Source organism: Hyalella azteca, unplaced genomic scaffold (genome assembly GCF_000764305.2).
Source record: "Hyalella azteca isolate HAZT.00-mixed unplaced genomic scaffold, Hazt_2.0.2 contig6811, whole genome shotgun sequence".
In the NCBI taxonomy this organism is placed as follows: domain Eukaryota; kingdom Metazoa; phylum Arthropoda; class Malacostraca; order Amphipoda; family Hyalellidae; genus Hyalella; species Hyalella azteca.
Window position 1 is genome coordinate 713,266 of NW_025936959.1, and position 13,616 is coordinate 726,881.

Sequence of the window (13,616 nt, forward strand, 5' to 3'; positions counted from 1 at the left end):
AAATTGCCGCTAACGGCATCGTTAATGCTCCAAGGATTTGTCATAATTTGCTATGAAGAAGAATAAACAATGATAAACAATGAAGAAAAATATAATATAAATGATATCATTCATCTTCCTGAACGAATGAACTCAAAATTCGTCTCTTTATTCGATTAAAACATCGCTAAATGATCACTGATGAAATTTATTCGATTCAAACACTTAATGCTGCGGACTCGATTGTGAAAGCCATTGTCCTCATAAGTTATTTGGTCCGTCGCTATCACAAGTTCTAAAAAAAATATTGGAAAAGCAACTAATGGTCCAGAAAAAGCGCGTCCCATTCACTAGACGTACGTCACTAATTCAATATTTTCCTCTTAGTTAAACTACAAATATCATAAATAATAAGTCTTAATATAACGAATTTATTACAGAATTGGATTTTGAAACAAGCAGTTTATGCAAAAAACAGCACTGCTGAAACATTTTCAAGTATCACAATTTTTTTTAATTATTTATTTAATACCTCATATGTATTTACTAATAAAATTGTTTTCAACGGGCTTGCAAAACTTGGTAGTTATCCGCTTTCTACAAACACAAATAATAGTTGCTCGTCATGCAGATACCAAATTTTTATTGAAAATTATACATTTGTTTGGAAAATAAAAGATCAAAATTATGAAATATATTTATAAAGTTATCGCAATATTTCCCGTCTATTGCCGACAGACCATTTTGAGATTTAATCAATACTTGTGTTACGAATCAGCAAAGAGGCAATTCAAATAATAATATAGATCAAAACTGACCTTCATTAATTTATTTGGCTGTTAAATACATAGCCAACGCCCACTACTCTCATAGAGACGATAGGAATGTTAATCGGTGGAGTACTCAAATAATGGTTTACGAACCCGTAGATTTTCCGCCAAGTGTATTGTTTCGTTCTTAAAATTAAATTTGTCATTATCGTGATTGTTAGAGAAGTCCTATAATACCCTTAATAATTTTGAACTTTGCCCTTTACTAATCTTGTACTATAGGGATCCAAGTTCCGCACATAATGCACAAAATATCAATGGGTGATGGTATTGTTATTTTGTATAACTATGCCAGTTCTTAACAGTTAAAACAATTATTTTGCACATTCATGAAATATTTTCGCTTTGAAAAATATAGAAAGTTCAAAAGAAACGTTTCGTTTTTGTTCAAAATGTTTCCAAACAAATATGATTTCATTCTGTTCCAACTTGGAGTTCTAAATATATTATATTATCAACACAGTAAACACTCTGTAATCATATCAATCGCACGAAAAAAGCATCAAATTTATTTCAAGCACATAGGAGAACTTTAATGTATAACAAAAATTATGTGATTATGCGTGGTAATCTTAATTTATTAGCGGAGTGCTTCAAAAGACGGACATATGTGCAGCAGCACCACGTTGAGACTCGTGTATGTTGAAATCTTCGTGTACAAAAAAAAAAAAAACGCAGTTTAAAAGTGTCAAATGAGAAGATAAATAACAACTTCGTGTAGTCCTTGCGAACCTGCATCGCTGTAGTTAAAGAATCACAAAACAAGTATTCAAGTCGATCTAATTGAGCTCAGATCTTCTTTCATGACCGAACTGAAATAATCAAAACAGGCCACGTATTTTTAAACGCAGTTCATTGGATATAAATGCAACGATTAGAAGAAAAATTCTAAAGACAATTAATTTGTCCGCATAAACTCTTCCTCATTTTATCCACTTTTCTCGTTAAAAAATATTTGAATTACCAACCCATCTCCTATTTAATGGGAATTTAAGCTTGTAATTTTAAGTTGAGGACTGCGATATTGAATTTCTTAATTAAACCTAAGTAAAAGTGGTTCAGAAAGCCGTTTATATATTGTAAATTTTTATATTTTCGCCTATCCATAGGAGTAGCCCGTTGCAAAATTTCAAAACCAAGGTATGAGGAAGAACATGCAGAAGATTTAATACTGTGAGACGTACAGCGAAAAAAAATCATTCATTACTCCAAGTTCACGTACGTCTAGAAAATTGTTTGAATGCTTGACTGCCATGGAACCGCAAGAATGACTGTATTTTGTTGGCGAAAGATTTAAATGGAGAGGCCCTGTTTGATGAGAAAACCCGAGAGCAGCAGAGCTATGCCTATTCTATAATAACTCATTTTAAAGTTCCCTACAGAGAGCAGTCGTTCCGTTCACGTTGGTCAACTCTGTTCCATTTATCACGAGCAAAGTGCGGCGCTAGGCTCGCTCCACCCTGAACACAGTCCAGCGTCGGGATCCAGCCTCTTGGAACGCTCGCATGGAGCGTCCAATGACTGCGAGACTCCGCCTCTGGAAGGAATACACTAAAGGGTTTCGGCCGAGCCCGTCTCGACCAGTTATTGTTGCAGAGTTGCTAGAGTGAGTTGGCTGAGCGTGCACTCGTGCTATCAACACCAAAAACTTGGCAGACATCCTCCTTCCACCTGAGAGCTTCCGAGAAGTTTTGCATCTTAGCTAAAATTCTGAAGTTCTTCCTTCAAAACAATGCCGCGGCCAACGAGGGAGAGCTATGGTGACCAGAAGCCACCTTATTCATACATTTCACTCACTGCAATGGCCATCTGGAACAGTCCTGAAAAGATGTGCACACTCGCTGATATTTACAAGTTCATAACAGATGGGTTTCCATACTACCGCAAGAACACCCAGCGCTGGCAGAACTCGCTGCGACACAACTTATCCTTCAACGATTGTTTTATTAAAATTCCTCGGCGTCCCGACCGACCCGGTAAAGGTGCCTACTGGACGTTGCATCCTTCAGCCATGAACATGTTTGAAAATGGGAGCTTCCTTCGACGCAGGAAAAGATTCAAAATAACTAAGCCTGAAAAAGACGCACTAGAAGCAGGACTGCAACAACTAAATGGCGGGCCAATTAATTGCATGGAAACTAATCGGTGTCCTGGAGAGACGCTGTTGAGTTCACCAGTTCCTTCGACTGCCCTTCCAACTTCACATACAAAAATAGCTTTTAATGTTGAGACTCTGGCTGCCTCTGATGCCAAGAGCCCGAAACCTCGCGTAAGTCTCCCAAGCATTTCTCCCGGACAATTTCAAATCGGTTTATCGCCCAACCTATTTTCTCCTCCGTCATTGCAGCATCGACCAATATTGTACTCACCTTCAGAAATTTATCCTACCCCAACGTCTGTTGGATTCTATTCGTCACTATATCCACCTCCGCCTCTTCCACCTCCTCAGTTCCATCACGTGCAATCTTACTTACCGAGCCCTCCTACTTCTCTTCACCACCTGTACGCAGCTGCGATGGCTGCCACTATGTCACCGAGCTTGGCCCCTTCAATACCTTTACGCCCTACAGCTCTTCATATGCCACCGATAACATTGGCCTCTTTATCGGCTTTAGGATCGCCCTTTTCTGGCGTACCGTTCCGACCGCAAGCAATATTGTCGCGGCCGTGCTACCCTGGCATGCCGCCCAACAGCGCAGCAGCGCGCTTCCTATCGGCCAACTCGCCGCCGCACTCGCCGCCCGCTAACCTAGCAAGTCTCGCGTCTCTTATGTCTGCTCACACACGAGCTCAAGAACTCGACGAAGATGAGCAAATTCTTATTGATGACTACGAGGAAGAAGATGCTGGCCAAAAAATGGTCTCCGATATGGTTTCTAAGTTGAGAGCATCCATCGAATATGGCGATGAAGTCGACAAACGACGACTAAACAAGACCATCACGCCACCTCTTTCAGACGTCGCCGACATCACCGAGCCTGAGAGTCGACCAGCTAAAGGCGAAGTTCTCGCTTCAACATCACCAACGGCTCGATCAGTTTGACGCTAAACTGAATTACGCAGCCGAGAGAATCTTGTTTGCTCTTACAAAAGCTATGAGGGCCATCATTTGTGCCAATTTCGAGTATCGTGAGTTGTTTAAACTGTACATTTCGTGTATATTTGTTCGTAATTTTTAATTTTTACGATTTTTCGGACCCCATTAGCTTTGACGCCTTCATTAGCTAATATCCCACCTCGGTTACCAAAGAACTGTACAATTTTGGTATTTTTTAACAAGTACTCGAGTGGAGACTGTATTTACGTTGGAAGTATTCCCTCATTAATGTAAATGTAAAAAACAGACATAGTGGAATATTAGGAGGATGCTGATTCAATTTTGTGTCGTGTTTATTACTCGTGGGTGCTGTAGTGATTAAATATCAATTGTTACATAGCAGTAGCCCTAAAATGTTTCACGGTAGCCATTGCTGCTGCTCCTCTTCTGAATCCAAGAGCAAAAACACGAATTAACCTCTCAAAAGTATATGTTCGCATGTCAAAATGTATAATTTAATTTCATGATTACATTCCTTTATTTCTTGATTCAGCTTAGAGTTAGGCGGTCATGAATATAACAGGAATTAATAATAATTATTATCAAAGATTGCGCTTATAGGGAGCCATGATCTGCTTCGTTTTATGTATTAATGAATAATTATGTATTTTGATTTGAATGACCTCAGAGATGATTATTGATATGAATTATTTTGAGACTGCACGAGGAAATGTTTGATATTCATGTAAAATATATTCTATAAAATTTCAGTACAAAAATTCAAAGATATTCATGAATTTAAATTTTGAATTAAAGTATGTATTATTTCAAAGAAGAAAATCTCCTGATATTTTCCCGATAATATCCTGTGAAGATTTTTCCTGCCCCCATAGATTTGTCTTGAACGTACAAATATAGAAAAATATAAATACAATGAATTTAAAAATGGAATGTAATATCTTTTCACATTTTCGAAAGATTGATTTTTTAACAAATGTACCTCGTCACCAAAATTGTTCATAAAACTTGATAGCACACGCGGATCAGAAAATTTTCAATATTCTCCACTATACTCCAAGTGCATCGATACTATTATTTGAAAATAATCCATAACAAATGAACTCGTTCACCATTTACCAGTATTTTTCTAATAACCCGGAACCTAATTTTTGGGTCCTGAAATCATCCACAACTATTCATAGTGACGTGCTTAACTAAATTAATAGATTTTTCCATAATTTATTTCTAATCTACAAGTTTATTCCAAAGACCAAATTTCATAAATATTAACTAGTGTAACAAATATATAGATGGTGGTAAATTTCGATATACATTAAAATATTTTAAAATTTATTTTTTTTTGCAAACTTACAAATGCTTAATGTTCCAATCTTTAGATTTTATTTTGTTATACATTGGGATTGATCATAATGATCGAGAAATTATTTCCTGCAGTTATTTTACTGTCAAGTTGATTCATGCCAAATTTCAATTTCATGGCAATTGTAATTTTAACTAAAAATTGTGTCATTGCAATATCAGGCTGGCCGCAAAAGTAATTGCAGGATCTATCAATTTAAAATTTTCTGTTTTTTTAATTTTATATTAACACTGTTAACTAGGAGATTATCTACTGAACCTTTTGGTTTTTGCTGACATTTTTTAAGCAAAAAAGGTTTGCATTCCTGGATTTTGTTAGTTCGTATGAATATATGAAAAAATTATACATGTGCTGAAGCACATGTATAATTAATGCTCGTCATAATGTATGTGTGTCTTTGGTTTAGGCTCCACTTCATGTACTTGCTAATGAATGGTTAATATAACGGCGTTGATAAAAACTAACGAGGAAGCAAATGAATACTTGTATGAAATATTTCAGTTTACAAAGTTGTTTGAAGTAATCTTATAAAATTGCTAGACGAGTCTTCTAAAATTCTTTCATTACCAGCCTCTTGCAATAGGAAAAAAATCCCGGGTATTATGCTGAAAATGTTTAGAAGAGAAATATGTATATTACTGCTCATAGAAATCTGCTAATTCCATGGCTTGTTAAATGGAGAGGTTGTTGGGCTTTATCACGGCTCTGCATTAAGGAAACAAATTTTCAAATTAGTGTCTAAACTGCTTAAATTCGTGGTAGATGAAGAAATTTAAGGATAGGATATATAATATTATAAGCTTTATGGCTTCAATAAAAATTCCAACTTTAACACTTTTCATCTCCTGTTCCCCTAGTTGACGACAGCGTATTTATCTCAGTTGTTTAAGAATAAATTTATTGTCTCGGTTATTGTCTTTGAGAGATTATAGTTTATCTAATTATAATTTTGCAGATAGATCATTATAAACTTGCCAACTATTACCTAGAAAAATGGCCACCTACAATGGTGGAATTTATTTTGAATGCAAACTATGATTTTGTTTAAAACGCATCTTCAGTATGCGAGTCGTGAGAATTTAATCTCATAATGTAAACAACGTCTTAAACTTGCCTTGTACTACATACAGTTTGTCGGATTATTCTGCGCTTTATTTAAAAAATTCCAAAAATTCTAGCGCCAGAGGCCACAAAACAGAAAATATTTTTCAAACGAATAACCAACTATACTTTAAATTATCAGAAATGTAACCTAAGTAAAGGGATAATAATACGAGAATTTTCATGAATATTGTGATAATATATAATGAATCAGTCACTTATTTCATCTTCGCTTTTGCATTCGTGTACAGATTATCATCGCTTTTTAACTATCCGTATCTACTTCCGTAAAAAAACTGCATGACTTGAAATCATGGCTTATGGCTCTTAAATTTTAATCAGAGTTTCAAACTATTAATTCATCAATTTTCAAGTAATTAAAATATTCAAATGTCAACTTTGTCTTATTTCCAAAACAGATCTCACTTTTCTCTGAAAGTTCAACTTCAATGCTTCCCAAAAATTCTATCTCTCTTTCTACTTATCAAGGAGCCTTGTCAACTCCTCCTTTTTTCTTTGTTCATTCCTTCTAAGACATTCTTCCAATCCTGTTTCACTTTCCACCAATCAAACCATCTTTCCACTTTCCTTTTTCATCCTGGCTACTGCCACTGTGAAGTTCTTCTAATACTGCTTCACTTTCCACTAATCAAACCCTACTTCCACTTTTCCTTTTCCTCTCTGGCTATTCCCTTTTTGGCATTCTTTTAATCCCGCTTCACTTTCCGATGATCCTACAACATGAGTTTTTCAATCGAGGATCTCACCCTCGATCGCCTCCCTCCTTTCCTGCCTGTGATGGATGGACACCGCTATCAAAATTTGTCTCCGGAATTTACAGGGCAATCATCGAATTATCTGGTGAGTGTCGGTCCTTTTTAGTCCGAGGCGCTTGACACCATAATGCCTGTAGAGCATCTGTGGCTCCCGGCTATTCGTTTCTTTTTTTGCGGCTTTGCCGTAGCATTTTTTTCCTTGCTCCTTTTAAGGCTCGCGTTGTTCTTACGGACACTCGCGATTTTCGTACTCGATTTCCAGGCTGCGCACCTGAGAATATTTTACGCATTTGCTTGGCGACGAATGGAAAGAGAGTCACAATTGGCATTTTTACCAATTATTTACATGAGCATTAATTCGAGAGTTTACATCGCTATATTTTGTTCACCCTTTCTTGAATAGTAGATTTCAACGCACAAGTGCCGTTGATACGTAGTACACAACCTGAATTTTCCAGCGTTGCCTGTAAATGGGAAACTTCCCATTTACAGGCCTATGAGCCTATGCATTTTTGAAATATATTCCCATCTTTTGTCAGGAAAAATTTCTTTGTGTCCCTTGGTTAAGTGTTTTATAGCACCAGCCCAGCATTAATAGGCCAATAGTAATATTTATATTTTAACAAAGCCCACCAGGTTGATGATGTAATGTGATAAATCCCCACAAATGTACATCGATGGCCGATTTTCGGCCACAAATGTTTAACCTGTAATTAAAGCAGGCTAACTTCACAGTGCAACAGTTTGGCCACTCGCCGGCATTATAATTGCTGATATTTTTCTCATATATCTGTGACCTTTAAATTTTCGATCGTAGTCTTTAATATATTTTTAAGTCACCCTTGCCAACTTGATGCTCTTGGTAGGATATACTTTCTAAATATCCTCATCCTCGAATGTGCTTGCCCAATGAGCGATAAATATTTTGCCGCTGATAATCCACCGATAATTTCTTAGTCATAATATGGAAGCGTGGCTGAACATCATTTGTTGGTTGCGATATGCAAATTTATTCGCAAACGCAGCGGTTTAGCGATACGATGCCGGCCTCTTGCATCCATTATCACGCGGGAACCATCATATCCGCAAAATTATTATGCTGGAAGAAAATAATTTTCCGAGAAGTCGTAAAGATAAAAGAGTGTTACACAATTAATTTTCTTCTTTGTGTAGCGAACGTCAGACTTGAAGCAATTAAAGACTTTAAGAGGCTTTAAAGACTTCGTTAATTCACAGTTTTTAAGAGGTGTTCAAAAACATTGATATCGATCGTTAAGTTTTACAACATCGGAGTGACATGATATTTGAATGTTAAATTTATGTGAAGCCTAGTTTCATAATTACCACGTTCCAGTTCTAACAAGTAATATAATAACAAAAAATAATTGCAAAAGTAACAATTTAAACCGTGTTAATAAAGTCAAACGGACAATTTGATCATAAAATGTGCAGCAAAAGCTATTGCATGCATAAATTATGAATAACAACGTCTATTATTCAGAAAATTTTGGAGTAACTTTTCCTGTAAAAAATCACTCAAATGATTCAATTTTTTATATTCTAAGGATAAAAATTGACAAGAATTTTGGCTCGTCAGAAGACGGCAAGCCATTCATCATTCCCCATGTATATCTCATAAATTTTTAATTTCATTTTCTTCTCTCTCGTCACGGTAATACCGCCGACATAGTTCACAGCATAAGGATATTTGGTTCAATTTTGGTTCTATATTAGGTTCAATTTTTGGTTCAATTTGGTTCAGCAGGTTCAATTTTGGTGCTCAAACATGTACGGAATTTACATTGTCCACATTATATTTTGAACAGAAATAAAAATTTTGGTATCGAGTTGATAATAGCAGTTCATCTCGTAGTTCCCGCATTATTACCCAGAAAAATGAATATAACACGCTAAAAATTTCAAACTTTTTATTATTTTTAACAATGAAAGTACCCTAGCGTCTGAATCATACAACGAATAAAATTTTTTAGTAACCTGAAAATTTACTATATTTTCTCTTAGCAATTTTTATCAGTACAATGGTAGCCTTCAATGAACCAATATAACAAGATAACGTAAAAGTTTTCATCAACGCATAGTTAGAGCTTCAGAGACCGGGTCCAACATGAAGTCCTATTGTTGAAGAAAGCGAGCTAATCAACGAGCTTTGAATTATATACGCGTGATACTCTCGTCCTTTACACTCATGTTCCTACTCAGAAAATTAAGCTGGTCATTTTGTCTAAACATGACACACACAGTTTCTTACCCACTGCCGAACAGAGAACGGACGTAGCACTGAAACCAACTTTTGCTAAGAGAAACTGGTTCAGGATGACCCACTCAAGAGCAAAAAATGCTTCGATATGTGGACGCAGTTTCATTTATTTCTCCCAGTATATATATGGACATGACTTTGATTTCGACTCTACTGAATAATTATATTCTCAAGTAATTAATTAATTGAGATTAATTATATTTTCATCTATTGCCCTGACAACCTTAAGTAATCCAGCGAAAAGTAAGCCTGGTGTGGAGATTAAAAATGATCCCAGATTATGAAAAGGATGATTTTTTTATGATGTAATATGATATTAGGAGCTCGAGTCTTATGCCAGCTTGATTAGCATGAAAATCTGTTAAGAGAAAAACAAAATATAACCTGAGGTATTTTTCAATAAAAAATCATTTAATACATATAAAATGGATCAATATCAGGGGTAGGTCATTCGTTATTAATTTTTTCAATAACTAATTACGGTTTATATTATACATTATAATTTAATATGGGTTTTCGTTTAATTTATTTGGATATAACTATATACTGCTGATTCTGCTAAAATAAATCTATATGTTTCTCAAATAGAAAGTTTCTTCTTAGGGCGGCTGAAAACTTTGTAAATCCTGAGAGGTATTCGCAAAAATTATTAGAGATATGTAGGAACTTTTTAAAGAATTCAAATTAGAAAATTAATCTTTAAGCAGAAAGTGGACAACAATTTTCTGTTAATAGACGAAATAAGAAACGAAAAAAAATTCATATGGATAAACTTTTAAAAATGTTTAATGTTATCATCACTAGTGACGTAGAGACACCTCCATGATACGCCTGCGTGACGCTTGACCTTTATCAACATTTTAAATAGGGTGATCAGAGCTGTAGGTTTTTATGACAAAACCTTTTAAATAAATAGGTGTTTGCCACAGTGCTTAATTGGCTAAAGTGTTGGCCTTAGTGTATGCCATATACCATCAGTGTTCGCCACAATGCTTGGCTAAAGTGTTGGCCTTAGTGTATGCCATATGCCAGCAGTGTCGCCACACTGCTTGGCTTTGGTTCAGTGTAGGCTTTGGTTCAGTGTAGGCTTTGGTTCAGTGTAGGCTTTGGTTCAGGGTAGGCTTTGGTTCAGTGTAGGCTTTGGTTCAGTGTAGTCTTTGGTTCAGTGTAGTCTTTGGTTCAGTGTAGTCTTTGGTTCAGTGTATGCCAGCAGTGTCGCCACAGTGTTTGCCAGTAATGCTTGCCGGCACTGTAAGCCACAACCATTTGAGAAACAAACGATCTCAGTCTGCATCTGAAAGCAGTGACAGCTGGCACAGTATGATACCAATGATTTCAAGAGTGCTTGAAAGCCTGGACCGAGCTCAGTGTTTGTCTGCAGTGTATGATTGCAGACAGAGAACACTGTTCTGTATGGTTCTATATCAATGTTTGACAGTTATGTTCGACTGCTATGTTGTGCAGCAGTGTTACTTAGTAGCAATTGGCGGCAGATTTAGACATAAACATTTTTCAGCAGGTTGAGACTTCTTGGATAGATAAAATTGAATAGGATTCACCTATGAAATTAAAACAAAATTGGGGTTGCATGCTGGTAGAAATTAGAGGAAATATTCAGGAAGAATTCTATCTATCTTACGATGTAATAATTACACTGATTAAAACTTCAGTGTAATTTAAGTAAAAACCAGTTAGAATTAAATGCAGAAACAGAGTAAACCTATGTAAGTAAGAAAGTGTTATAGGTAATGAAAATGGTTTAAATCAGTAAAATGGTTTAAAATAAAAGTTAAGTTGTAAATAGTATACTCAAAATAAGACTTCAGTGATTTTTAAGTCGATTACAGTCCGAATTATAGTTATTTTGTGGTAATTAGGCAAGTTTATATGAGGAATTTTTTTTTATTTTTTGGGGTCATTTTCGCTGGTACAATTTTTTCTTCTATTGATATTTTGTACAGGTAAACAGAAAAAATATCTATGAGAAATATATTCATTGGTAAAATTTTCATGTGTTGATCAAATGGAAACAAATAATGTATACTCGTATTTAACGATTGTAAATTGATACTTCGTTTGACACAGCTGATTTATAAATGTGTACAGTAGTTATTATAATGCAAATGTTTGTGCAAATTGATCTATAAGCAGATAATTTTAATATAAAATCGGTGAATTTCATGTTAATTCTAGTTATATGTATGTGTGCAGGTCAACTTATTATCCCATGCTGTGTATACAATGTGTATCGTTTCTTTAAATAATTAACTATTCTCATTTCATCAGGGCGATGCTTGTTTTTCAAATTGACAATAAAGAATAAGAAACATGAATAAGCTCATTTCTTGCATATTCCTACAATTTTTGTTAATATTTGTACAGATATTAAAGCTAATCCTAACTGATTAACATCATGAAAAACTTCTGGGTGACGATGTGTTGATTGTAAAGGAAAATTTAATTGAGAAGAGACCTAGCGAACTGCGAGATAGAAACGATTACGTTTACAGAACTGGTAAGATCGCTGCTGTAGTTCAATATGTAGTTGTATGTTCAATACAACTACATATGAACATATGTAGCTACAGCTACATATGTTCAATATGTAGCTGTAGTTCACAACGTGCCTGCATCAATATAGTAATGGCTGTCTCGTGCTCAACAATCTCCTCTAACAGAAGCTAGAACATTAAAAATATTGCCAGGTTCTTAGTTGTTCCCGCGCTCCTGCCACAGTCATCGTATTGAACGTGTCGGTGATTTAATCGAAAGTTGAAACGGACAACCAATTGAAGATTTAGTCCGATCCCTCTTACCTCGTAAGCAACCCGTAAGTAATATACTCACAACTTAACTAATGTCATAATGAGTAAAGAAATATAATTGGGAATTTTGCTCAATTTGGCAACTCTAAATATTGAATGGCCGCCGATAATTCTGCCAATAACCGCCAGTAAAACACTCGTATTTTTCCTCACGGAAACTCAGGTGTTCGCGGACGAGACGCGAGCTCCGCGGCGCCGATGGATCAATGTTGAAATTACCATGGAAAGTTCAACATGGCGGCCTGCTGGGGGCAGTGTTGGTGTTGAGGTGCTGGTGTTGAGGTGCTGGTGTTGAGGTGTTGGTGTTGAGGTGCTGGTGTTGAGGTGTTGGTGTTGAGGTGCTGGTGTTGAGGTGTTGGTGTTGAGGTGTTGGTGTTGAGGTGCTGGTGTTGAGGTGTTGGTGTTGAGGTGTTGGTGTTGAGGTGAAATTAAAATTTTTTCAGAGTGTTTTAGGATTAAAATTTAAATTACTATCCTATTTACACCATGCCAGCAACTATCAATCATATTAAGCTAAAATTATATCTAAATTAGAAAATCAATGTTTTCAACATTGTAACTACGTTTCCTAAACAAAATCCAATATATGCTTTTGCGGAGTTATAATTTATTTAAATTCAGGAATATAAAAGAACAAAAGACAGCAGCGGCGATACTTAGGACAGAAATGGCGGCAGGCGAGCACAGCGTTATTGATTGAGTGATTACCTGTGTGCATGCACACAGCTCTGTGCACACACAAGCACACGACTGTATGTACGCTCCGTACAGTTGTTTGTGTACGTGTGCACACAAGGCTGTGTGTAGCTTGGTACAAGTTCTTTTGAACGTGTGTAGGCTCTGTACCAGTTCTTGTGTACGTGTTCACACAAGGCTGTGCTCGCTCTGTACAGGTTCTTGTGTAAATACACAAGCACACACAGGTGCGTTTACACGCGGTACAGAAACTTGCGTACACATTCGCATCTTAGAGTGCGTATAGGAGCGTGTGTACTGAGATAAGAGCACAGTTAGGATCACTCGGTCGTTGTGTACATGTATGAATATCTCAACTTGTTGGTAGTGATGTGTGGTGAGGGTGATGATGCCGTTACAAGGATGGTGATACAATAAGATCAATGGTGATAACGATGCTGTCGTAACACAAATAGTGGCGGTGGTCACACCCATGGTGGTGGCTGTAACACCCATGGTGTTGGTTGTAACACCGTGGTGGTGGTATAACGCACATTGTGGTGGATATAACACCCATGGTGGCGGTTGTAACACCCATGGTGCTGGTATAACACCCATGGTGGCGGTGTAACGCCCATGGTGCTGGTGTAACCCCCATGCGTGGTGGTGGTAACACCCATGGTGCTGCTTGCAACACCCATGATAGTGGTTTAACACCCATGGTGGCGATGGGA

At 36.5% G+C, this 13,616-nt stretch overlaps 1 protein-coding gene across 1 annotated transcript; it reads left to right on the forward strand.

Annotated features, from left to right (window-relative positions):
• The first annotated feature begins 2,411 nt into the window (after positions 1-2,411).
• LOC108677215 (fork head domain-containing protein FD5-like) lies at positions 2,412-4,789 on the forward strand. Its single transcript, XM_018165404.2, has one exon. It carries the CDS (start codon positions 2,542-2,544, stop codon positions 3,850-3,852), a length of 1,311 nt encoding a protein of 436 aa, XP_018020893.1. The 5' UTR covers positions 2,412-2,541; the 3' UTR covers positions 3,853-4,789.
• The last annotated feature ends 8,827 nt before the right edge of the window (positions 4,790-13,616 follow it).